Here is a 26901-nt window from a genome sequence, read left to right on the forward strand (position 1 = left end):
TTTCAACCCAGAATGCTAACCATGAGCTCAGGTGCCCCCTGTTAGAAATTGGGGTCTCTAGTTGGCAGGGGTATGCACCCTGTCAAAGTGGCAGTGAAACTGCACTCAAAGGTCTGGCAATGGCAGACCTGGGACATGGTTAAGGGGCTATGTGGGTGGCACAATCAGTGCTGCAGGCTCACTAGTTGCATTTAATTTACAGGCCCTGGGCACATCTAGTGCACATTAATAGGGCTGTATAGGTAAAATAAATATGCCTATTGAGTATAGGCCACTGTGATGCATCTCTAAGCAAATTAAGGTTAGGTGCTTCACAGATGGGGTCCATAGGTGAGGACAAACGTTCCCCATGGGTCAATTCAGTGGCCCCAAAGAGTATAGACAGAGGGACCCAACTGAGCTAAGAAAGGCATAGAACTGGAAAGTGCCCCTGCAGCAGTGGGCCATTATCCACGTTCTATCGCCCTAAGCAGCGAAGTCCATCAAGGTATTGATAAGTCTACCCTGGATTTAGGCTGGAAGGGGATTGTGTTGGAAAATGGCCCTCTCTGAAGGGTCACCCGAAATGTTTTGCCAACAGACAGCTGCCAATGTCAAGAGCCAGGCCCCAGGCCATTCATTGCTAAGTGGAAGCCCTAAGCGGGGGTATTGGGTAAGCTTCTCCTTCTGCCTTGGGACTGGTATGGAGTTCCCTATGGGGTCCTGAGGTTTCCTTGTCCTCCGAGGCATCTCAGAGTGGGGGGCAGTAGCCCCTGCGGTTTTGCATCCTACTTCTACTCCACCTCCCTCCAGTTCAGGGGTGGTATCCTGACACTGGTCAATCAACCAAGGTTTGTACCCTGAGGCTCAACATGAGACAGGGGTGAGTCCTCCCTCACCTTGCCCCTACATCTGGGCTCCTGTACCCTCCTCTGTGGAGTGGTATTTCCAGACAATTGAATTGGCAAAGCGCCCTTAGGGGCCACCTCTCCCAGTTCTTCTGCCACCGGGGATAACTCATTCCCCATAATACAGTCTGTGGACATCTAGGGACAGGATCCCTAGATGACAGGGTCATCTCCCCACCTCACACCAGGGACACCAGGGCCATAGGGCAGAAAAAATCCTCCCCGTTGGCTGGAGTCACCCTACACACCTGGCCAGTGTATTGCTCTGGGGAAACTTCATAGTATGACTAGCCCCTGTGTCCTTTAGAGCAGTGACTGGGACCCTATTGTCTCCCACCTAGTGAAAGTCATGACTCCCACCCTCAGCGATCACCAGCTCACCCTCTGAGTCTGTTTCCCAACTGAGGAAGATTATGGCATGGTCTATGACCTGCCCTGGGGACTACTTTCACCTAAGGCCACATTTGCCACCCTTAAAGAGGTCCCATCAGTGGGTGGTTTCTTTGGCCAGGCAGAGCCCCCTGGCTTGTGTCTTAGCTCAGAACACTCAAAGCAGCAAGGTTGGCATCTGATTCTCAGATGGGGCATGGGAACCCTTTCCTTCTTACTCTGGGACTTGTCTGGGTCATCTTTATCCTCCTCCACACTCTTTGGGGGCGGACTGGCACCACACTTCTTGGGGTCACTCCCGGATACCTTTTTGGATACTCTGATGATAGCCCAGAGGTCCGCCTCCTCAGCAAGCTTCCTGTGATCAGTCAGCTTACTGTCAATTAGGTGCTGGCGCAACTCTGTAAAACATATACTGAGCAGGTGCTCTCTCATGATTAAATTGTACAGCCCAACATAATCATTAACTTTACTGCCCTGCACTCAGCCATTCAGTTCCTTACCAGAGTAATCAGTGAAGTCTACCCAGGATTGGTTCGAGAGCTTGTGACTGTCTCTGACCCTTCGGTGATACTTCTCAGGGATCAGTCCAAACTGGACAATTAAAATGGTTTCATGGGAGTGTACTTGGTCTGGCCCCCAATGTCTAATGTTAGAAGTGTATCCATCCCAAGTGCAGGCATGTGTTTCCATAGACCCACCACCCAGTGCTCTTCAGGAATCCCATGTACCCTCAGTGCAACTTAATAAGCCAAAAACCACTTACAATGTCATCTTCCACCACATAACTGGGCACCAAGTCTTCTTGCCTCCATCAGGTCCTGTACGTGTGCTGCCATCATCACTGCTGGAATACGCATGCCTGACCTTGAGTTCCAGCTCTTTCAGACTCAGTTTATGAGCCAGAAGTATTTTCCTCTCTGCAAAGGCTCTTTCAGTCTCCCTTGTCTTTCCTATCAGCCTCTATTTTTAATCTTGCTAACTGAACCTGAAATTCTCTTTGCTCTCTACTTTCCTCTGTGGTCAGGCCGTGATTTGAGATACTGCGCCCTGCCCTCACAGGTAGCATAATTTCTGGGGTGTCCCCCTCCACTGCTCCAGGTTGCAGGTAGATCCTCAGAAGAGCCAGTCACAGGCTCCTCAAACTCATTATCCTGCCCCGGTGCTGGACTCTGCCCAGGCCCTCACTGCCTTTTGGAACTCCACCTTCTTGGTAGCTGCTGGGGTGGGTACCCCATCCCTTTGCAGAAGCTTTTCAACTGCCTAACACTGTAATCCTCCAGTTTAACCAGCTCAAACTCGATGGCTCCACTTGCAGAACCAGCCAGAGACATGATGTATAGGATGAATTTAAAAAATGTAAAGCATGGAAAAATTGCAGAAAAGGAAAAACAATCAAAATGGTCCTTTAAATGTGGGTAGATAGTCTACACGTAGATATTGTATGGCATTGCACAAATGAAAAACCTATCCCACCGCTGCCACCAGTGTTAGAAGTTGGGATCTCCAGTTAGCAGGGGAATGTACCCTGTCCAAGTAGGCACTACAATCCTAGTCAGGGTCACAACACAACCTAAATTATCCTGTGCTCACCCTCCGGTAGCTTGGCAGAGAGCAGGCAGACTTACTTAGAAGCCATGTGTAAAGTATTTGTGCAATACCTCTTACAGTACCACAGTGAAAGCACCACCAAAGAGTACTCCACACCAGTTTAGGAAAATAGATAATATTTATCTCAATAAAACAAGGTCAGAACAACAAAAATCCAATATGCACAAGTCGAGAAATCCCTTTTAAAAGTTTTAAATGAGTCTCAACCCTTAAGAATCAGTGGTTTATTCTTTTAACACACAGTACCTAGGATGCATCAAAAATAACAATGCAGAGGAGGAGATGTGTTGAGAAGTAGAGCGATCCGTCGATTTTTCCAGCACAGCAAAGGCGATACGTAATTTTTTCGCACGGTGCAAAGCGATGCGTCTGTTTCCAGGAGCACATCCTTGGTTCCTCACTGTGATGCGGGGGTATTTTGATGCTCAGGATTGATGCATGGAAAACCCAGAATGCATTGAGCAGAGGCAACACCTGGTGCTTCAATCCAGCAGATGATGTGGTGATTTTTCAGCAGCGAGGCATACACTGTGTCATCCAGCAGGCTTTGCATTGAATTTTGCAGGCATTACGTCAATTTTCCGATACACTGGATTTTCTCTTCTTTGGTGATGTCTTTGATAGCCTTAAGACCTCAGAACAGGTGTCAAGCTCTATTGAAGCCCTTGGAGAGCACTTGCCGAGGAAGGATGAGTCCTTCCGGCAGAGTCAGTGGCCAGCAGGCAGCAAGTCAACAAGCAGGCCAGCATTCCTTCCAGCAAAGCAGTCCAGATGAGTCATTTGGGCAGCCGGCTGACAGAGTCTAGTTGTAGGTCCAGAAGAGTCTGAATTGGTGGGGCCACAGACCCAGTGTATGTAGTGGAAAAGTGCACAAGTTCCCTTTGCAACCCAGCCTTGTCTGCCAGGTGCTCTGTGGGAGGGGGATGGGTGGGGGGAAGGTGTGGTTATCAGTCCTTTGTGTGAGGGCAGCCACCAACCTTTGAAGTGTAAGAGAGAGCCCTCCACCCTTCCGGCCCAGGGAAACCCATTGTTATGCCGATGAACACAGATGCAGCTGAGTGGTCTGTGTTTAAGATGTGGATTAGAGATAGGCTGCAAGGCATAGATGACAACAAGTGCAGAGAAATGCCTACTGTCTAAAAGTGGTATTTCTGAAATAGTAGGATAGAAGCCAACTTCGCCACTAAGTAGGATTTCTCACTACCATTCCAACCATGCCAAATATGACAAGGCTACTCCTCTTAGACCAGAAATCACCACTTAAAAGCATATAAGGGAATTTCTAATGCTAGCCTACGACAGGAGCAGGCTTCACAGTAATGAAAAACAACTTTGGGATTTTTTCACTACCAGGACAAGTGAAACTTGTAAGTATATGTCCAGCCTTTTACTTACATAGCAACCTGCCATATGGGTTACATAGGGCCTACCATAGGGGGGACTTATGTGTAAGAAAAGGGGTAATTTAAGGCTTGGAAGTACTTTTAAATGCTAAGTCGGAGTGGCAGCGAAACTGCACACAGCCCTGGCAATGGGAGACATGGTTAAGTGGCTACTTATGTGGGTGGCACAATCAGTGCTGCAGGCCCACTAATAGCATTCAATTTACAGACCCTAGGCACATCTTAACATGCCAAGTGGGTTTGAGCCAATGTTACCATGTTTAGGGAAGAGAGCACAAGCATTGCATTCCAGCACTGGTCATCAGTGGTAAAGTGCACAGAGTTCTAAAACCAGTAGAAATTAGATCAGAAAAAGAGGAGGAGGAAGGCAAAAGGTTTGAAATGACTATTCGGTGAGGGCTATTTTCCTACACCCCCCCAAATCCTTTCCTCAGGGTAAGAAAAAAGGGGAGAAAGCATGAACTGTAGGATTCCCACAGGGAGGCCTTGCTTGGTCCTCCCCACCATCAGGGTAACAAAGGAATGGATGGCTCTACCCTGCAACTAATGGTGAAGGGTGGCAGGGTTCTTACAGTGTGCTCCCACTGTTCATGAGTGTGGGCGATTACCAGTATCTCCCCAGGGCCACCCCGGCCTTCGTAGAAACAAGCAGAACTGCCTGTGAAAGAGTCAGACTCACCCTCTGTACTTCTGGTGATGGCGGTCCCCTCGGGGAAGTCCAAGGTCAACAGGGTGGTCCTCACTCCAGTGGGAACCCGCTCGCTTCAGTACCTGCCCGCGGGCATGTGGTGAGGCTGTAGGCACTCTGTACCCGTCTGCTCACTCAGCATGGGAGCAGGAATCCTCAATGCGGGCTAAGCACCCTCCGGGGTGCTTGTCAGCTGCATCTGGGGTAGTTTAAGGCAACAACAGCTTTTGTTGGCTCTCCCATTGCTCCGGCAATGAGGGAAGGGCGGAGAAGCTGCATGAACAGGGGGGTTCCTCTTGAGGCTGCACACCTCTGCAACAGCTACCCACGGTTTATAAGAGCGATGAGCAGTCCAAAGGTGTGGTGCCTGTTTAGGAATGCAGGTGAAACACTCTCCATGCACTAGCCAAAAATACAAGTAACACGAAACAGCACTCCACACATGCTTGTTTTATACTGGAGAAAGGTGAAAGGACAGTGCTCACATCACGCTGATTGCTGAAACCATGAAGAAGAAACTAGCACTCCTCACACACTAAAATTGACAAGGCAGGCAAGGGGATGAGGACAGCACTTCCCATGTGCTAATTGGAAAGACACAGGGTAGGCAACCAAGCCCCGGGAGAACACTTAGATGGGGGCACTAGAGGTGCATAGACAAGCTCACTAAAGCAAGTAATGGCAGTTCCTCCTGGCAGTCCAGCAGTGCCAGTGAACTCCAAGTCATGGAGCAACTGGCATCTTGGTCAACACACAGAAAAACAATCCAGTGAGTCCTTTCCTGCAGACAGCAGAACATCAACAGAAGAGCCGCGCAGCAGTCCTTCTGACAGGTGTTCTGTTCCATTTCCAGTGCTCTACAATCATAGGATCAGAGCCCCTGTACTTATACTCAAAAAGTCCTTGGTTCAAAGGCTGAATTCAAAGGGACCCTTTCAAGAGTAACACAAAACCCTTTCAACCCAGCCCTAGCTCCAGACATCAATAGGGGATAAATCAGCCCATTGTTTGAGGCAGGGATGCAGCCTATTGACATGTAAGTGCGCCTGCCTCCCACTCTCTCAGCCTAGGAAGACTATCAGTATGCAGATGCACCCAGCCCCTCCTGTGTCATGGCTGTCTGAGAAGTATGCACAAACTGTAGCTGTCGCTCTGCCCTGGAGGTGGATTGGAGTCAGGCTTCAAAGCACATAGAGTTATAAGCAAAGATAAATGCCCACTTTTTAAAAGTGCCATTTCTAAAATAGTAATGCAAAATCCAAATACACCAGTAAGCAGGATTTCTCACTACCATTCAAAACATACCAAATATGCCCATGCTACTCCTTCCAGATCGGAAATTACCACTTAAACATATATAAGGGAAATCCCAGTGCTATCCTATGAGAGGAGCAGCCATCATAGTAGTGAACAAAAAAAATAGGCTGCTTGTCACTACTCGGACATGTAAAACATAAAAGTACATGTCCTACCTTTTACATACACAGCACCCTGTCCATAGGGCTATCTAGGTCCTAACTTAGGGGTGACGTAGGTCTAGGAAAAAGGGAGGTTAGGCCTTGTCAAGTAGTTTGAATTACCACATCAATGGTGCAGCAAACTGTGTATGCAGGCACTGCCAAACAGGTGTAAGCTAATCAAACCAAGTTTTAGGGATGAGCGCACATGCACTTTAGTTAGCACTGACTAGCAGTGGTAAAGTGCCCAGAGTCCTAAAGCCAACAAAAAGAGAGTAAAAAAATAGGAGGAGAAAGGCAGAACATTTGAAGATAGCCCTGCAGAAAGGGCCATTTCTAACATTAAGATTATCATTTTTAAAATCTATTATGGTTTGTGCATTAAAACAATATTACCTCTTGTATATAAATATTTGACTCCATTTTACAAGTATTGTTGGCCCAGAGTGGTAGTTTGTTTACTTGACTCACAATTGATTTTCATTACATTGAAACCCAAAGCCGCTAGCATGGTTGTTGTAATGTGCCTACCATCATGATTTTTAAAACGTTTTATTTAATTTGAAACATGAACCTTTGGATTATAATTTTTCTTTCTTTGTAACATCTCAAACTCCTCTTGAGAATTACCCTGCAGTGCTAGAGCACTACAATGCCCGGACAGTTCTTAATTTTGTTTTGAGGAAAGCAAGGCAATCTTGAGATGCAGGAGATGGGAAGAGAGTGTTTCAAGGTAGCTTGTTTATTGCAAGTTACATGAGTCTAAATGAAATCATACTAACCTGTCTACTATCTGAATTCAGAAGTACATTTTTTAAGACCATAAAATAAAAACCGTGCAAGTGGAACAGAGAGAACATATTAATAAACATATCCTTTAATTTCCTTCAAGCCTCTCTACATCATGTATAAAGACGTTCTTCATTGACAGGGAGCTTTTACAGGAGAATAATTCTTTCATGCTTTTGTAAAAGTCCTGTAATCCTAAAAATATTCAATCGCACATTCAGTATAGTTTTGAGTTCTGTACAGTGACAGCCTTTAAAGCGATCATTGTTGCAGCCTTACCTCCTGTCACTCTATTCTAAGTAGGGCCGGCGTTAGTGTTTTTGGTACCCTGGCCGAGTTGACATTTTATGCCTCCTGCTGATGGGCCCAAGGCAGCCATCTAGTACTACCTTGCTGTGGAACTAGCTCTGATTTCCAGATTGGAAAACTAGGACCAGCCTGTCCCACTCAGACTTGGAAAGACACGGACGCGTTGTAGAGTAAGCCGTGGCTGTGAACACAGTGGCACTGTTCTGTAAGGGCGTTCACGTAGTTTCTCAAACGTGGTGGAGAAGAACACTTGAAAACCAGCACTAGAAAATTTGCAGTCGTATAGACATGTTAAACTAAAGTGGGTAAACCGGGATTAAATCCAGGTTTTCTGGTTTCCTTTTGTTTATTTCAGCCACTAGATGAATATCCTTTGCTTCTCCTACACCTACCTTGCCACCAATCTCCCCCCCCCAGCCACCCCACCCAACCGCCACTGCCCTGGCATCAATGCGGCCCCTAGGCACATCACAGACCACATTTTTTGCTCCCTGGTAAAATGTTTGCGAGTACCCACGTGTTAAAGTAACATCTTTGCGCTGATAGAAGAGTTCCCTTCTTCATTACATTACATTTGTGTTAAGCCAAATGCTTAATCTGTGTATTATAATAAATATGTTTGCAGAGGCGCGCCAGTAAATCCTTTATATAGTAGCATCATAAAATATTGCTATATATGGGAAAAGTAAACCCGCTCTTTTTAACCCCTGTCTTCTAGATGACTTCGGGAATCTGCTGCTTGCAGAGGCCCTCCTGGAGCAGTGTCTAAAGGGAAACGTGGCCAAGCTGAAGGACTGTATCCCGCTAATGGAAAAATATGAGCCAAAAATGAGAGAAGCCAAACAATATCTGACCAATATTCTAAACAGAGGGAAATTAACGGTAAGTGGCTGGTATCAGCAGACGAACAACGTCACTGGAGCGGTGCGGCCACTGCATGGTTCGCGCGGGACATCTCTCTGCAGAGCGTCTCTGGTTATTCTCTTCCGGTGTCAGTTCCAGGTTTATTGCTAACAGTGATCATACCGTGCATTTGTGTCGTGCTGACACTGGAAGCCCCCTGTAAGGAGGCTTTGTGTGTCCTGAAGAACTTGTTTCAAACGCAACTAGCACTGCCTCTTCACAGCTGGCTTATCTCATGGTTAGAGAATTGTTTATATATTACGACTGTGATTTTGTAGGGAATAAACACCTAGAAAGTCACGCTTCCCTCAACTCCTGAGAACATATACAAGCACATCACCATCGTCCATGGAACACATAAAGCATCATTTCATTCATACCATCTTTTGTACTCACTCTTGCACGTTATGCATCGTTACATCTTTTTATCTCCCTCACTCCCTCCCTGGTGGTTTATGCTGAGAAGTGGTGGCGCTGCACTGAGCTGTGTTAAGTTGGTGTGTGTCCCAGCCCCGTAGGCTCGGTATGGGTCCACATGAAAATAACCAGAGTCCCTGGCCACAAACAATTGCTTGACTGGTGGCCACTTAGAGGAGCAGGGCCCATCTTTGGTATTTAGTTCCACTATAATGGGCAGGCAATGCGCGTCCCTACTGTAAAGTATGTAAGGCAACTCAAGTATGTAAGTGTTTTGGAATAGGCCAGCAGTTCACACTTCCTTTGGGAATCCCTGTTGGGATGATGGGTTTCGGCCTAGAGTGCAATATAAATACGTTGCATTAGATTGGAACGTGCTGTAGAAGGGGAGATATTAACACAACCTTCCTCCAAGGCTCAGGATATGCAGTTTAAGGAGTGTGGAAGACTAGACTGGAAAAGGTTAAGAATAGGGTGCAGGATGTGCTAGGCATGGGGAACAATCCTGCCCCTTGTTATACCTCTGTAAAAAAAAACTGTTGTCCAGAGATTTTCATTTTTGATTTGTATTTTTTGGATCATTAGAGAAGTAATTTAGCTTGGGTAGACATTTCTGATCCGGGACGATTTTTTCTGGAGACATTGTTAAAAATGGTGTTTGTGTTGCAGTGATGATGTAATATTTCAGGAACCATGAGTCCTATATACTTCATTTAGGTGTCAAACATAGGTTTTGGGGGTCAAGTAGTCTTATAGAGACAGAAAATAACATTTTTTAAAGCAACCCTTCCACCATTTTCCAAAATGGTACCTATAATAGAGGAAGAAGAAACATATATAGAAATTAAACAAATAATAATGTTTTTTAATCATTTTATGTATACACCAAACAATGTTTATGATCTGAATAGGAAAAAAATAATGTTTTATCACTCCTGTTTCAGACACATTTTCATAGTTCACTCTATTAATTTGCTTCGGCAATTGTTCGTTTGCAGAATGTTGAAAATTTGAGAAGAGCATACGACAGGGACATCTTTTTGTGGCACAGGTTTTGCAAGTACATGTATGTATAAATTCTGTGGGTAGAGGCTTTAGAAATGTAATAGATTTTAGCACTGCATCAATATCTTCCTAACCAAATTCACATGGATCTTTCTCTACATATGCAAAACATTTACTCATCCTGTTCTCAAGTAGAACGCTTTTTTAATGTGTCCACACACAGAATATCATGTCAGTGGAGGGTCACTTAGCAGGCGCGATCTCTTGAACTCACTGTACTGAAGATCGTCAAATGTGTGACAGTCAGAACTCACTTTCCACACATGCACCACGTATTTTTCTCTTGCTTTAAAGTCACATTCTTCTTCATTCTCAGCAAATCCTTTTAGAAACTTCACAGGTTGAGCAGTTAAAGCTTCAAGCTTTGTTCTAATTTTCCTCATTGTGTCATCACCAACAAGAATACATGCCTTGATAAGATCACTGGGCATATCTGTGTCAAGTTTCTTGTACAGAGTATGAAGTGGGATTAAGTCTCTTTTCTCGCTTGTTCCATAACATATCTATAACTCTGACAATCCTTGACTTACAAACATTGCAACAAATCTAAGTAGCACAATAATAACATCTGTGTCATTTGTCGGTACAATGACTCGATTAGAACCATTTCGAACAGCCCACTCAGCATGTGGCACAACACGAAGGTTACCTTCCTCCATTTTTTTAAGTTCTTCAACAGTATGACCTATACCTTTTGCATATATTGCTGCAGGCTCCAAATCCTCATTGACAATCATTCCACTTGCAATAATTGGAAATTCAGTGTTTACCGAAGCACAGCAATGTTTTGGTGAGTTAACATCTTCAAGTTCATCTTGTTCGATGTTGTTGACCAGAATTTATCAAGTTGCACAGGTATAGATGTCGAAGGCAAGGTCAATTGTTCCACTTGTAGACATTTGTCTGATCCTATCACATTCTTTGACAGATAGTTCAAGATAACTGTCAAAGACAATGTGCAGTTCTTGAAAGGTCCACACTGAATTTGATATCTATAGAACAGTCTGAACGACCCCCCAAAGTTTTGCATAGTGAGGACACCTTTTCAGATTGAAATTCTTCAGGTGAAAGGTGGTTTCTGAGCTCTTCTACGAGTCTATGCTTCACCGCTTTGGTTGCAGCATCCTCATCAAATAATGTTTTTGCTCGAAGAAGATCATGCAACAGAATATCCTTGATAAATTCCCTCTTTTTTTGTTATATTCATCTCTCTATGTGCTTGCGAAAGTAGTTTTTTGGTGCCTGTTCTGTAGTGGCTGGTTGGACGAAACTCTTACTATGGCAATTAAAGCGTGGAAGTTTAGCTTTAGTGATTATGTCAAACAACTTTTTCGCTTTCAATACAAATCTCTCCGGCTTCAGTTCTGTGCATAGTTTCGATCCATGTTTCAGGACTTCTATTAGACGTGTCTTTATATCGTTATCCACATATTGTTTGGTTATGAAGATGTGTAGTCGCACAGGTTCAGTCATTTCAAAGGGGTTTCTTTTCTGCTGCATGAATGAACAAGGCTGTCAACATGTTTATTAAAACGTTCCCCTCTCTTTCCCAGAAGTTTGTGGTGAGGAACAGTATCACAATGGTCCATGAATTTTGAAGTTGTAATTTCCCGAAAACCATTGCAAACAGAAAGGACTTCATGGTAAACTAGCTGCCATTGAACAACATATTCACTTTTATGTGTCTGACCAACAATTCACTTGGAGCTTATTTGAGATCTCTGGATAATCTGTTACAGCCACAGCTTTGAACCTTCCCTCTCTGCCTTTCACCACAAAATGCCTTTGGATTAATTTTTCGTAGAGGTATGGTTTTTCCACCTCTAGCATCTTCACTCTTTCCAAATGCCAAGATCCATATCTCAGGTAGTTTATGCAATCAAATTAGCACACACAGTAATCGGCGACTACACAGTCTTCACAAGCAGCTCCCAATCAACTTCCCAATCAGCATGTACCAAGTTTTTCACTAGAGTTATCATGTGTAAAACATTTCCAGAGTACTTGCAAATTTCTGATTTTTCTTCACATTCTTTGACAAACTCTACAACTTAGTTTTCAGATTTTCTGATTTTGAACTGAGTGTATTTAACATTGCCTGGCTTTGCATTATGTCTTTTGAATGAAGTGCACCCTGTGCTTTGTTCACTTCTGAGATAAGATGTGCAAAACCTAATTTGTCATTCTTGTTCCAGAAAGTATTCCAACGCAATGTTTCTATACCCTCAGATATGATGGCTTGTAACGACTGAACATAATGGGTTCCGTTCAATATTGACTGGACAGTTTTGCTTCCAAAGAGTTCAGCCTCAGTAAGTGCACCATCTATTCCACATCCACTGAGAACTTCCTGCACGCCCAAACGCAGGTTTTGTCAGGTGGAAAACGCCCATCATTGGATAAACGTCATCAAATTCTACTGGATTGCTCATAAAAATTCAGATACAATACCGAAAAAACCTGCATTGCAGAAAATTGTCAGGATAGGCTGAGCATGCACATTTAAAAAATGTTTTAGAGCTTTGTATAATGTTGTGTAGTTTGTGACTGGAAATTTTATTATTTGTAAAACCCCAACCTTTTTCAGTAGAGTGGGATTCTTGGAGATCAGAGCATGAATTCCAGCCCATGGAGGAACTGGCTTTTCTTCATCCTTCAGTCCCCATCGAATAAGCAATGTAATAAATCAGCTTTATGGACCGCAGCATCAGATAGAAGAAGATCCACGTCCTCAGCCATTCTGAAACTTTCTGGTAGGCTGGGATGTGTTGATAGCTTGTAGTGGTTTTGCACACTTTGGCAAGGCAGTTGGGTTATAAGTTTACAGCTTTGTTTGTTTATGCCTACAGCTGACACAGCTTGTTTACCAGCAGCTACTGCATTAGTACAGTCTTGAAAAAGCACCATGGCAGTATTGCGTGCTGGATGTTCCAGCTAAAGACAAGCTGTCTTCAAAATCAAAATTATCAAGAGCAGCAATTGTAAATCCTTTCCTGGTAAAGTGACTTGGAAGTGGTGTGCTGTAGGATTCACAAGACTTTACAGCGTGAGCTGCTAAGAAGTTCCTGCTCCATACTATGTCATTATAACTTCTTGATACACCAATCCTATTAATTGAAGTGATTATCTGTCTACTTTTGCACTTGTCATAGATTGCATGGACAGTCATCATGTGCAGCGCAGTTTCCTTTTTGCCGTGATTTAATTAATAAAACGTGATTTGGAAAAGACAGTTCATTTGCACAGCATAAGCCTGTCGGTTCATGGGATTGTCTTCCACTTGTTCATTTATATCTTCCAAGCCATCATCAATGTTGTTGGTTTCTCTTCTGAACTCAAGAATTTTAGTTTATACCGTTTTGCAGATATTAAACAACAATGTCAAAAATGTTAAGACAACATGAGGCATTCTTGTTGACTCCCATGATGTGAGGAGCTCTGGGACATCACAAAATTTGTCATTAAGTCCAAAAACTAAATCTTTCAGGACATTCCTTACAATGGTTCCTGCTGATTTTACTGCAGCCTGTGATCTTATTTTGGCAGCAAGAACTTCAGTATCAAATCAACTGAGAACACCATAAGTGGCGCAATCTTTTTATTAGACTGACAAAAATGAATTCTGTCATTGTACAGTCTCATCAGAAAAATCTTCATTTCATTATTATGGATAAATACAGTTTCATAATTGTTGACCATTATTTATCTGATCTCACTGAGTGTGAACCTGTAGCCAGCACTCAAGAAGGGTTTTACAACTTAATTTGCTTTTTCAAAGATTGCAAATATAACTGAAGGCTGGTGATTAAGTTGCTGCTGGGAGCTCATTGCACATTTATATTTGTAAATGTATGCACACGTGCAGTTCAGGTGAGCATACAGATCTGTTGCAAATACATTCACCTTGCTGTTTAGATCAGCTACTCGGCTGAAAACTTCATCTTGGAAGAAACTAGCTGCAGATAAAACAGGTTTGCCCTTTGGGACTCACGTACTCTGTACTTTGTTCTTTCATCAATCCCTTTTGCCCATGTGGTGAGTAAATCACAGGTAACACATTGAAGATCCTCTGCTTTCTGATCAGTTGTTGGAGGTGGTCGAGGGGTAGCCATCGATCTTCTAAGTGAATGGGCATTGGGTGTGGTTGTCGTTGCCTTCTCAGAAGGCTCAGATTCTTGTTGTGATTCACAGAATTCTGCTTTAAAAAATAAAAAAAAATCCAGACTTTTTTCCATGGTTATACGACTTGCAGCACTTGTAATTCCAATGACACAATATTGGATCCTCTTCACACATCAGGTTCCGTCTTTTGTGAACTTGCCGTATTTCAGCAGCATCTTGAGCTCTCTTCTGTGCGACTGCAGTTGATGTTAGCTTTTCTTTTGGATTAGTTTGGCATATGACACACTTTTCTTTGTTGAAGGAGTCCTTAGATTTTGTAGTTAGCAGCACTCTGTCAGGAGGTAAAGATCCTCTGCTACCACCTTTTTCGCTCTTGGTTACTCTTTTGAATCAACAGAAACAGAAAACAATATTAAAATAAATTACTATGATGATTAAAACACAGGAATATAGAGCCACCATTTTGGACAATGGCTGAAGGTTTGCTCTGAGGAGTTATTTTCTGTCTCTATAAGACTACTTGACAATCAAAACCTATGTTTTGACACCAAAGTGAAGCATATAGGTCTCATGGTTCCTGAAGTATTACATCATGACTGTAACACATCTGACATTTTTAAAAATGACATCCAGAAATAATTGGCCCTGATTAGCAAAAGTCTACCCAAGCTAAATTACTTCTCCAATGATACAAAAACACAAATCAAAAATGACAATCTCTGGACAACACTTTTTTATAGAGGTATATTAAGGGACCAGGTCTAGAAAGGGACACATATTTTGAGCAGACGCTTGTAAATGTGAAGTCCAGAATCTCCTCCTACTGCCATTCGGTTGTCGTTAAGTTCGCCTTTTACTTTTTAGCTCTTTTTGTTTTGTGGAAACCTTCTAATACCCTCATTGTTGCATACAGTCCTACTTGCCTAATTTTTCTTTTTCGGTCCCTTAACTTAGTGATGGTGTTAGTGCAAGTATTTAACAGATTTTTACAGCCTGGTGCAGCCATGTGAGTCATGGCAGACCTGGGCAGAAAAAAGGCCCTGACTGGCAGTGAGAAAACACCCTATGTGTCAGGGCCATTGTTTTTGTTTTACTGAAACAAGCTTCAGATTTGGAAGCTTGTTTAAAAAATACAAAAAATGCCAACGGGGCCAAAGAAACATGGGACTTGGTCTGCACTCAATTTTGCCTTTAATGCGTCACAGTCATTACAAGAAATCTCTAAATGTGGCAGGCAGTCCTCTACTGACTGGACACAATGGAGGGTTGCCCAATTGAGTCTGAATAATCTCTTTAGCGTTGTGTATGGGCCTTACTGACTTCAGAAAGGCAGAGGAGTTGAAGAAAGTGACTACAAACATAAAAACCACACAGAATGGCTGATTGCTCATTATTGTGCTCCAAAAGGAATACCTTTGAAGTATTAGAGTAGCGGTACTCTGATCCACTTGGCCTTGAAGGAAGTTCAATTATTCTTAATGTTACTCAATCCAAAGTGAATTATTTTTTCATTCTTTAAAGTGTGAGCAGCTGAGTAGGTCTTGCAAGGCTTCAAACCTGCGATCTGTTTTCTACACACAGGACTCTGAGTGTTAACCCACCCTGCTACTTTATTTAGGATTGGAACTTGTGACCTGCAAACCGCAGGTAGGTTTGTGCAGGAGATAAGCAACCACCTGCAATGAAATCTGAAGCATAAACCGGATCTTTTACTAAGCACATTGATACCATGAGTCATTTTAACTCTGGTGTGAAAATGCGATCTGCAGGCCTCTCTTTCTCTTTTTTCTTAAACACACAAACACCTACACATTCTTACTTTTTGTCTCTCATTCATAAGCTCTGCTGCTGGAAAATCAATGAATAGACAGTCAGTTAGCATAAGGAGGGGAATGGACCATATGCCAGGATTTTACTTCAGGGTATTTGGTGTGAGTGTTGTGAAAGTCCAATAAATCAAGCAAAGTGCTATGAAGATAGTGAGTTTACACACACGGGGTGTGTGTAGTGGCTTCAGATTGGAGGAGTATAGGAGGCTGGCCTGGGTTGTAGTGGGTACCAAAGGTAAATACACCTTATACCAGGTCCAGTTATCCCTTGTTAGTGAAATGTAGTCAGTGTCTAGAAGCCAGGCTCTCTAGGGGTAGTGTGGATGAGCAGCCAAGGCCTAACTAGGAGACATGCAAAGCTTATGCAGTACCACTGTAGTGACACAGTACTCACACACATGAAAGAAAATACTCAGTGTTACAAAAATAAAGGTACTTTATTTTGGTGACACAAATGCCAAAAATACCTCAGAGACTATACTCCCTTAGGAGGTAAGTAATATGCATTAATAGCCCTAAAAACAATGAGAAAACGGTGCAAATAGTGAAAATTACAATAGTTAGAAATGGGCCTAGGGGAAACACAAACCATATACTAAAATAGTGGAATGCAAAAGTCGGTTTCCCACCTAGGCAAGGGTAGAGTGTAGAGGGGTGCTGGGAGTATAAGAAAACACCAAAGATAAGTAATAGATCCCACCCAAGAGCCCAGGAAACCAGGAGTAAATCGCAGTAACTTTCCTAGAACACACAAGAACATGTGATAGAAGATTTTGCAAGAACCAAAAGAGACTGCAAGACACCAATGATGGATTCCTGGATCTGAATACCTGTGGAAGAAGGGGACCAAGTCGAAGAAGCACTGAAGAGTCCAAGGAAAACAGGAGCTCCTGCTAACCTGGATGAAGGTGCAAAAGAAGAACCACTGGTGAAGAAGAAAAGTCAGTACTGCACCCAAGAAGACGGATGCGGGTTCCTGGTTGGTGCAGATGATGTCCCACGTTTGATGGATAATTGCAGTCTGGTTTGCCTCGCTGGATTTTGCCAACAAGCCTTAGCACACGCAAAGTTTGCGGTTAGCGGAGTATGGCGCTGCCCGGGAACAGGATGGACCTAGTGGCCTCTACCCAAGAGGGGGATCAAGAGGGGGCTCTCAGCAACTCGGAGAGCCCTCAGAAGACCAGGCAGCGCGCACAGGAGACCCACAGCTCGGTGACAAAGAAGGTGCAAAAGGAGGCCCACGCAGCACTACACAAAGGGATCCCACGCCCCCGGAGAACACCTCAGGAAGCTGTGCGTCACAGAAGAGAGTGCTGGGGACCAGAGCTGCATGGTGCACAACGAACTTCGTGGAAGGATGCCAACAAGTGTTGGCAACTGCAAAACCTGTGGTGCACGGGGGTACTGTCTTGCGTGGGGAGGTAAGCTCTTACCTCCACCAAAGTTGGACAGTAGGACGTCAGGACCACTTCAGTCCACCACCCGTGATGCTGGATCCATGCACTTCTTCAGGAGAGGGGACCCAAGCTAGTGGTTGTCGATGCAGAGGGGTACCTGCTGAAGCAGGGAAGTGACTCCTCATTTCAAGGGAGATTCCTTCGTTCTCATGGTGCAGGCTGAAGGCAGGCAGTCCTCGGAGGATGCACGACCTGGAAACAGCTGCAGTTGCTGGCAGGAGCTGAAGATACAATATTGCAGAAGTTGTCTTTGCTTTTTTTGTTGCAGTTTGTAGAGTTCCTGGAGGTTCCAGATGCAGTTTTGTCGGTAGGAGGTGAAGTAAAGGATGCAAAGGATTCCTGCTGGAGTCTTGCAATCCGAATCTGAGGAAACACCCAGGGGAGACACCCTAAATAGCCTTGAAAAGGGGATTGGTCAGCTACACAAGTAAGACCCTATCAGGGCAGGTGCTCTTACGTCACCTGCTGGCACTGGCCACTCAGATGCTTCCTGAGTGCCCCACCATCTTGGGATCCAAGATGGCAAAACCCAGGGACACTCTGGAGGAGCTCTGGGCACCACCCTTGGGGTAATGATGGACAGGGGAGTGGTCACTCCCCTTTCTGTTGTCCTGTTTCACGCCAGAGCAGGGACTGGGGGTCCCTGAACTGGTGTAGACTGGATTATGCAAGAAGGGCACCATCTGTGCCCTTCAAAGCATTTCCAGAGGCTTTGGGAGGGTACCCCTCCCATGCCTGCAACACCTATTTCCAAAGGGAGAGGGTGTAACACCCCTCTCCCAATGGAAATGCTTTGTTCTGCCTTCCTGGGCTCGAGCTGCTTGAGCAACGGGAGGGCAGAAACCTGTCTGTGAGGTGGCAGCAGCTGGGGCTGCCTGGAAAACCTCAGAAGACTGGTATGGCAATGCTGGGGGTCCACTGTGGAGCCCCCAAAGTGCATGGAATTATACAATCAATGTTAGAATCAGTAATGGGGTATAATGCCATGATCTTAGACACCTTACATGGCCATATTCGGAGTTAGCATTGTAAAGCTGGACATAGGTATTGACCTAGGTCCAGTGCTTGCGTAAAATGGCTTCCCCCCACTCACGAAGTCTGGGAAAATGGTCCTGGATGACGGGGGACCTCTGCTAGTGCAGGGGTGCCCTCACACACAGGTACTCTGCACCCAGCCATCAGGGTTGAAAGGCCTGGTATATAGGTGACTTAAAGTGACCTGGTGCAGTTTAAATGGCTGTGAAAGGGTGCATGGATCATTTCACACAGGCTGCAATGGCAGTCCTGTAAAAGCCTTTGCATAGGTTTCCTATGGGTGGCAAAAGTAATGCTGCAGCCCATTGGGATCCCCTGGAACCCCAATGCCCTGGGGACCTAAGTACCATATACCAGGGACTTATAAGGGGTGTCCAGTGTGCCAATTTGGGATGAAATATTGGGTTACCAGTATGCAGTGACAAAATCTAAAGGAGAGAGGGCATAAGCACTGGGGTCCTGGTTAGCAGGATCCCAGTGACACAGTAAAAAATGACTGACATCATGCAGAAATTGAGGGTAATATGCCAAAAAGGGGGTAGTTTCCTACAAAGAGGCAGACTGGCATGAAATCAAGCTCAGAGTAAAATAAGCTACATTGTTTTCAGTACTACAATCTTTCTAATAGAGCCTTTTGTTTTTCTGGAGAAAACCTCTAGCCTCATTTCTTCCTGCCTTTGAATCATACTATAATTGCTCACTTCTGACAACATAGTTATGCATATTTCTGAAGTGCTATATTACCCACACCCTGGTGCTGAGCAGGTGTCTGTGTCTAGCCCTGCTATGATAGCAGCTACTCGCTACTCTAAACCACAACCAACCAGCCATCACCACCGACGCCAACAACGCAGCCCTCAGCCTCACACAGTGGATCACCAACTGTGCCGACGACCTCGCCCCTCTCAGGAGCCACCCAAGAGAGACCAACATCAGGAAACCCCCGTGGTTCACTGAAGCCCTCAAAGAATCCAAAAAATCCTGCTGTACCCTAGAAAAAACCTGTCGCAAAGAACACCCCGCATAAAACATGTCAGCCCTCAAGGCCACCACCCGCGAACACCACCAGCTGATTCGCTCCACCAAAAGGGCATCTTTCAAAGAGAGACTTGACAACAACACCCACAACAGCAAGGAACTCTTCAACATTGTCAAAGAGCTCTCTGACCCCAACGCCAGCTCCAACACCATCACAGCCTCACAAGAACTCTGCAACTCCCTCGCCACTTTCTTCCATCGAAAGATCACCGACCTACACGACAGCTTCGGACCCCAAACCCCACCACCCACCACTGAACCAACAGCTCCAGCCACTACCCTCAACGCCTGGACCCCCGTCAGCACCGAAGAGACCAGAACCACCATGAACACTATCCACTCCGGCTCCCCATCGGACCCATACCCCCATCACATCTTCAACAAAGCCGACGCCATCATCGCCCCCTATCTCCAAAGCATCATCAACAACTCGTTCGCATCTGCCACCTTCCCCGAAAGCTGAAAACATGCGGAAGTCAACGCTCTCCTGAAGAAACCCACAGCTGACCCCAACGACCTCAAGAACTTCCGCCCCATCTCTCTTCTCCCCTTCCTGGCCAAGGTCATCGAGAAGGCCGTCAACAAGCAACTGACCAACTTCCTTGAAGACAACAACCTGCTCGACCCCTTCCAATCGGGTTTTCGCACCAACCACAGCACGGAAACCGCCCTCATCGCAGTCACCAACGACATCAGAACCCTGATGGACAATGGAGAAACTACCGCCCTCATCCTCCTGGACCTCTCAGCTGCATTCGACACCGTATGCCATTGCACCCTAATAACCCGCCTCCGCTCCACTGGAATCTAAGGTCAGGCCCTAGACTGGATCGTCTCATTCCTCTCTGACCTAACCCAAAGAGTCTACCTCCCGCCCTTCCGCTCAGAACCCACCGAGATCATCTGCGGCGTTCCACAAGGCTCTTCGCTCAGCCCTACACTCTTTAATATCTACATGAGCCCCCTCGCGAACATCGCTCGCAAACACAACATCAACATCATCTCCTACGCTGACGACACACAGCTGATACTCTCCCTCACCAAAGACCCAGCCACCGCTAAAGCCACCCTTCATGATGAAATGAAAGACGTTGCAGAATGGATGAAGCTTAGCCGCCTGAAGCTGAACTCTGACAAGACGGAGGTCCTCATCCTCGGGCACTCCCCGTCCGCCTGGAACGACTCATGGTGGCCCACGGCTCTGGGAACCGCACCAACCCCCTCTGACCACGCTCGCAACCTCGGATTCATCCTGGACCCCCTCCTCACAATGACCAAGCAAGTCAACGCCGTCTCGTCCGCTTGCTTCTACACCCTCTGCATGCTCCGAAAGATCTTCTGCTGGATCCCCACCGATACTAGGAAAACTGTTACCCACGCCCTCGTAACAAGCCGACTGGATTACGGAAACACCCTATACGCAGGAACCACCACCAAGCTACAAAATCATCTCCAGCGAATACAGAACGCCTCCGCACGCCTCATCCCGTGACATACCGCGCCACAGCCACATATCCGCCCACCTGAAGCACCTGCACTGGCTGCCCGTCAACAAGAGGATCACCTTCAGGCTCTTCACCCACGCACACAAAGCCCTCCACAATAAGGGCCCCGAATACCTCAAAAGACACCTCTCGTTCTACACGCCCACCCGCCAGCTCCGCTCCGCCAGCCGCGCTCCGCCAGCCGCGCTCTCGCCACCGTCCCTCGCATCCGCAGAACCACCGCTGGAGGCAAATCCTTCTCCTACCTGGCGGCCAAGACATGGAACTCCCTCCCGCTCATCTTAGAACTACCCAGGACTACCTTGCCTTCAGAAAACGCCTCAAAACTTGTCTCTTTGAGCTGCAGTAATACCCCCCCCCAGCGCCTTGAGACCCTCACGGGTGAGTAGCGCGCTCTATAAATGCCTTGATTGATTGATTGATTGATAGGTTGGTTAATTGAAAAGGCAAGTCTTCAGTTTCAGGTGGAACTCAAGAAGAGAGGAGCAAGCACTGATGTGGAGTGGGAGGTTGTTCCACACTTAAGGAGCGATGTAAGATAACACTTGGTGTCCTGATCTGCTTCAGTGTATGCATGGGATGTGTTTGAGCAGGAATCCTGTGGAACGGAGGTATCCTGGTGGTTGGTGAAAGGAGATGTGACTGTTTAGGTAGGTGGTGCCTGAGTTGTATAGTGCCATGAATGTGTGTGCGAGGAGTGTTAATTGAGAGCATTTGATTATTGGGAGCCAGTGTAGTTCCATGAGGTGTGGTGTGATGTGACTTCGGTGTGGGATTTTGAGGATGTTTGGTTGCCGAGTTTTGTATGGTTTGTAGTTTTCTAGTGAGTTGCTTGGTGATCTTGGGGTAGAGGGTGTTCCCATAGTCCAATTTGCTGTTGACTAGGGTGTGACTGATTTTATAGTGCTGCTTGGGGGCATTTGAAGTTGGTACTAAACAATAGGCAAATCTCAAATTGTCTATACATTCTGTATTTAAATTGCAATCCCCAATTCATTAGGCAGTGGAAAACATATATACAAATGAATGGCAAAGCAGCGTATGCATTATACTGAGGGATTAGGAATTAGGTGAGATTTGTGAAACAGCCCTGTTTATTTATTCCCAGCTACAGTTTCTCATGTTCTCTCTTTTTAGCAGAAGAGCTACAAAATGTGACATATCTAGCGATAAAGATAATATGTTGAAAGGACTTTAACAAAGGGTGCCTTTTGTACTGTACTCAATGTGTTCTCAAGCACATTTTGAGAACCTATGGCTGGCAGAGTAAAACGTAATATACCAAATGCATTTCCAGTGCGCCCCACTTTACTGTTTGTTCCTTCATTTAAGAAAAATGCATTCTACGTAAATACGACTGACTTGAATATTTTTTCCTACTAAAGTGTGCTACCTGTGCCCTGCGGCCTGTAAATTAAATGCTACTGGTGGGCCTGCAGCCTGATTGTGCCACCCACTTCAGTAGCCCTTTAAACATGAGTCAGGCCTGCCATTGCAGAGCCTGTGGATGCATTTTTAAACTGCCATGTTGACCTGGCAAGTTAACCCACTTACCAGGGCCAAACCTTCCTTTTTAATACATAGAAACCACCTCTAAAGTAGGCCCTGGAAAACCCAAGGGCCGGGTGCGGTGTATTTAAAAAGTTGGACTTGTACTTTTTAGTTTTACATGTCCAGGTAGTGAAAAACTCTTAAATTCGTTTTTCACTACTGCAAGGCCTATCTCTACCATATGTTAACATTAGGATTACCTTATTACATTTTATAAGTGTAATTTCCAATTGGGAAGAGAGGGATCCCCGTGTTTGGTGTCTCTGGAATCACAATTTAAAATCACAACTGATGGTGAAGTTGGATTTTAAATTGTAATTCTGAAAATGCCACTTTTAGAAAGTTGGCATTTTCATACCTTAAATCGTCTAGTGCCTCTGCCTGTCTCTGGTGGGTGCCTCTGTCTGACTGGGGTGGGTACCAGCTGGGCTTTGTGCATTCCCTCTAGACAGCCACACACAAAGGGAGCTTAGGTATGCCTGATGGGGCATCCACATCCTTATAGGCCATTACAATCTTGATGAGTTATCCTGGGCAGGATGGGGGAGAGGAGCTGGCACTTGCAGCTGAATGGGCTGTGCCTGTCCCCACACAATGAGCAGCATAACCCCCTTTAGTGTGTCTGGAGCCAGGGCGTGAACTTTGTGCACTTCAAAGACCTCTCTTTGAAGTCTCCCCCAATTCAAAGGCACCACTGAGTAGAAGAACTGGACTTCTGCCCCTACCGAATCAGTACACCTCTGGACATGAGGACATTCTGCCAGAAAGAAGGACTGCTGTGCTGCTGAAAGCACTGTCACTCTGCTGGGACTCTGCTGGACTTTGCTGGATTCCTGCTTTGCTGTGCCTCCCCTGCTGCTTGCTGCAATCCTTGCCTAGGAGGGAGAAAGACTGGACCTGCATCTCTACATCCCCAGAACCAAAGTGACTCTAAGGGCTCACTGGCTTGCCCCCTGTTCTGAAGTATGAGGAACATCAAAGACTTTACTCAACACTGCTATAGCTTCTGGACTCTGCCAACTGTGAGTCCTGTCCTGCCAAGTGGTGCCAATGTAGTCCTGGGCCCTTGGAAGTTGGTTTTTCAGCTGTTTTCTGCTACAATCTATGCATTGTGTTGTTGCGCCAGTCAGAACTGATGCACCTTCCCTTGATGCACATGCATCTCCACCACTGAGGACAAAGACATTGCATCACCGACTGCGTGACTCAACAATAACGCATCGCCTTCATCGCAAAGGGTTCGAAGCCGCACTACTGCTCAAGGACATAGCATCTACAGCTGTATGGCTCGACAACGATTCATCTCTCACTGTGCAGATTGGAACCGACGCATTGCCTTTGCATCGTAGGTCTACCATGACCAGAGAGCCCCAGTTGGCGCTTTAGGCCTTTATGTACTACATTTGTAGATATTCTTTGAAAAATCATATCTCAAATTTTACTTATTGGATTTTTGGGGTTTTGGCCTGGTTTTGTTTATTAAATTAAGCTCTATTTTATAACCTGGTGTAGATCCTTTTTGTGTGGTGTTTACAGGGTTTTACAGTTTTACGTGTTGTACAAATATGTTACATACCTCCTAAGTTAGGCCTGCCTGCTCTCTGGAAAGATACCAGAGGGTGAGCACAGGTTAATTTCTGTTTTGTATCTGACTTACCCTGACTAGGATTGTGGTTCCTGCTTGGATAGGGTGCACACCTCTGCCAACCAGAAACGCAATTTCAGACACTATTTTGGGAAGCTACGGATAGAAATTCCAATGCATGTGCCTGTAGCTTACTTCTGGTTGTCCCACTGAATGTTTTTCAAGTTGTCGCTGGTTTTCAGTTGCCTGCCTGTTTTAGATCAATGAGTACCAATACATCTAGCAGTACTAGTTTGTTACTTTAGTGATTTTTTTAAATATCTTTATTGCATTTTGAAATTTATGAACAAGGCAAAATGAGCACATCCAGTTTCACAAGAGATACAGTCAAGAGAGCATAATGTGAGCGATACATAACACATACAGAAGGGGTCATAATCGTTTGACCAAATATCTTAGGTGCTGACCAGACCGGTGATGCTCTAATAATGTTCTGCACTTTATGGGTGCTTGTCTATTTAAAACTGATAGATGAGGTGCCACACCCCAAATGGTGAGTAGTGAGTTAAACAAAACCTTATCACACAACAACAGAGAGCGAAGGGTGGCATGCTATTGCCAGCAGTGGAAAGTTAGGATGACATAATATGGGGTGGGAAGGGCGATTTGAATACGGTAGTGAATCTAAGTGTAAGGGTACAGTGGTCTATGCATGCAACTATGTGATATATGGATGTTGGGTCAAGGCACAGGCAGCGTGTGTCTTCAGGCGTCAACCCCTTCAGTCAAGTACAGTCAAGGATGGCGGATATGTTATCTATTCACAAACCATGCATCTAGGGTGGATATGTGTCATCCCTGAGCTCAGCCTGGAAGACAGTGAGCAGCACCTTCCATCCATGTGGAAGGAGATTCTTTCTCAAGCCCTTGGCCACCATGCCCTGCCCAGTCCACCATCAGTTGACACCACATAGACATTTTAGGCAGCATGCTTGACTTTCAGTGCTTAATCACTATGCCCTTCAAAAGCAAAAGTGCAAGATTTGTTTAGCAAGCAGCAAGCCTGTTCTTCGGACTACGGTGGAAAGGCCCCAGTGCACAAACCTCCCAGATGTGAAGGACATCACCACCAGTCATATGACCAAGATGTTATGTAACCCCCTGCCACTATAGTGAAAGCAAGAGGGCAGGACCAAAGCATGTGAAGCATGTCAGCGCCAAGCAAATGGATGTGCAGGCAGCAGGAGTTTACACCAGGGAAGTACTCATTTAGTTTTGCAGGAGTGATGTAAGCTCTATGTAGGAGGAAAAACTGAATGAGCTAGAATCTGGTGTTTCTGGACACTGTAGTGGGATACACTAAGATTCTGTCACACTGTTTGGCTGTGAGTGCCTTATCAAATCCCATTTAGTCCTGCGGTCAGTCGGGGTACCCAGGTGTGTTCTCTAAGGCTTTTAGTCAACCCTCTGATGAGGCGTCTGCTGTGGCCCATGTCATTATGATACTGGAAAACCTCGTGTTGAGGCAGTTCATCTGCGTCTATGCCCAATTCTCAACGGGACACTTGCCTCAGAGCATTATAAGTTAAAAAGAGACCTTCAGGATTGTGATATTGTTGTGTAATGTCTCCAAAAGGGAGGAAAACGCCATCTTGAAAAAGGTCACCAATGGTCACAAGCCCGCAGCCAAACAAAGTCACAAGATTGGAGTAACATGCTCCTGTCCCTCAACAGGGTAATGAGAAGAGTTTGGGTCATGAGACGCAGTTCTCGCTTTAAGCATGCATGAGCCACACCTAATTAGTGTGGTGCAGTGGTCCATTGTTAACTTGATAAAAGAAAAGTAGTTGGAGGGCCTTCCCTTGTTGTAGGGCCACTAGAGTGGCTGTGTCAGATAAGTACAACGTAAAAAGCCAGCAACAAACCCATTGCAGCTAGGAGGCCAGATATTAATGTTCAAAGTTCGGAGTCCCAGATCTCCCTGGAACACCAAGCAGCACATCTTGGCCAGTGCCACTCTGCCCCCATTGCCTAAAATGAAGTCCTCCAGCAGCATGTGCAGTATGCGAAAGAAGGGCAGAGGGAGAAGTATGAAGAATGATCAAGGGAGAAGTATGGGCAGTTTGGTAAAACAGTATGAGAGTCTAGGGAGTATGATCATTTTTGAGCAAGTGAACTTGCTGAATAAAGATAAGGGAAGGGCCACCCAGAAGGTCACCTGACTTCTGAGTGCCGTTACTGCTCGAGTGACAATACCAGCTAGCAAATCTTACTCCTTGTGATAAAATATTTACCCTCAGGTAGCATAAAATAATGTACTGCCACTGAAGGGAGCTCCACCCCGCAATCAACGATGGTCTCAGGTGTAGCAGGCAAAAGTGGGAAATACACAAGGTTTACACCAATTAACTTGCAGTCTGGATCAGGCTGTTTGGTGAAATCATGCAGAAACTGCCCTATATCTGCATGATTTACCTCTGTCACCCTTTAGATTGAGTAGCATATTGTTCCTGTAGCGGGAGATGACATGTAAGCAATCATCCAGGGGAATGCCCCAAGTCTCACTGCCTTAGCATAATCTGACACTGATCAGTTCCATCACCAAGGCAAAAATGAGAGGGGAGGGGGAGCATCCCTAACGAGTACTGCTATGGATGATGATAGGGTCAGAGAAAAGGTGCCCACTCAGAGGAGCTCATGTAGAGGAACCCAGTCATTTGTAAAAACTAAAGTCCAAAGCTGAATCTCCATAACACCTCAAACAGATAGGACCAGTCTAGGGAGTGAAAGGCCTTATTCACCCCAGAGCCAGACAACCTGCTCTGAGGAAAAGTCTGGTGCAGTTCCAAGATCTGATAAA

At 45.4% G+C, this 26901-nt stretch overlaps 1 protein-coding gene across 2 annotated transcripts in view; it reads left to right on the forward strand.

The window, feature by feature from the left end:
* TTC7A (tetratricopeptide repeat domain 7A) overlaps positions 1-26901 on the forward strand; it is a 1654710-nt gene that overhangs the window by 168394 nt on the left and 1459415 nt on the right. For both annotated transcript variants that reach the window (XM_069234028.1, XM_069234029.1), the window contains exon 2: positions 8253-8416. In XM_069234028.1, the coding sequence (XP_069090129.1) occupies positions 8253-8416 (164 nt within the window). The remainder of the gene's footprint in view (positions 1-8252; positions 8417-26901) is intronic.

The sequence above is a fragment of the Pleurodeles waltl genome, chromosome 5 (genome assembly GCF_031143425.1).
Source record: "Pleurodeles waltl isolate 20211129_DDA chromosome 5, aPleWal1.hap1.20221129, whole genome shotgun sequence".
NCBI lineage: Eukaryota > Metazoa > Chordata > Amphibia > Caudata > Salamandridae > Pleurodeles > Pleurodeles waltl.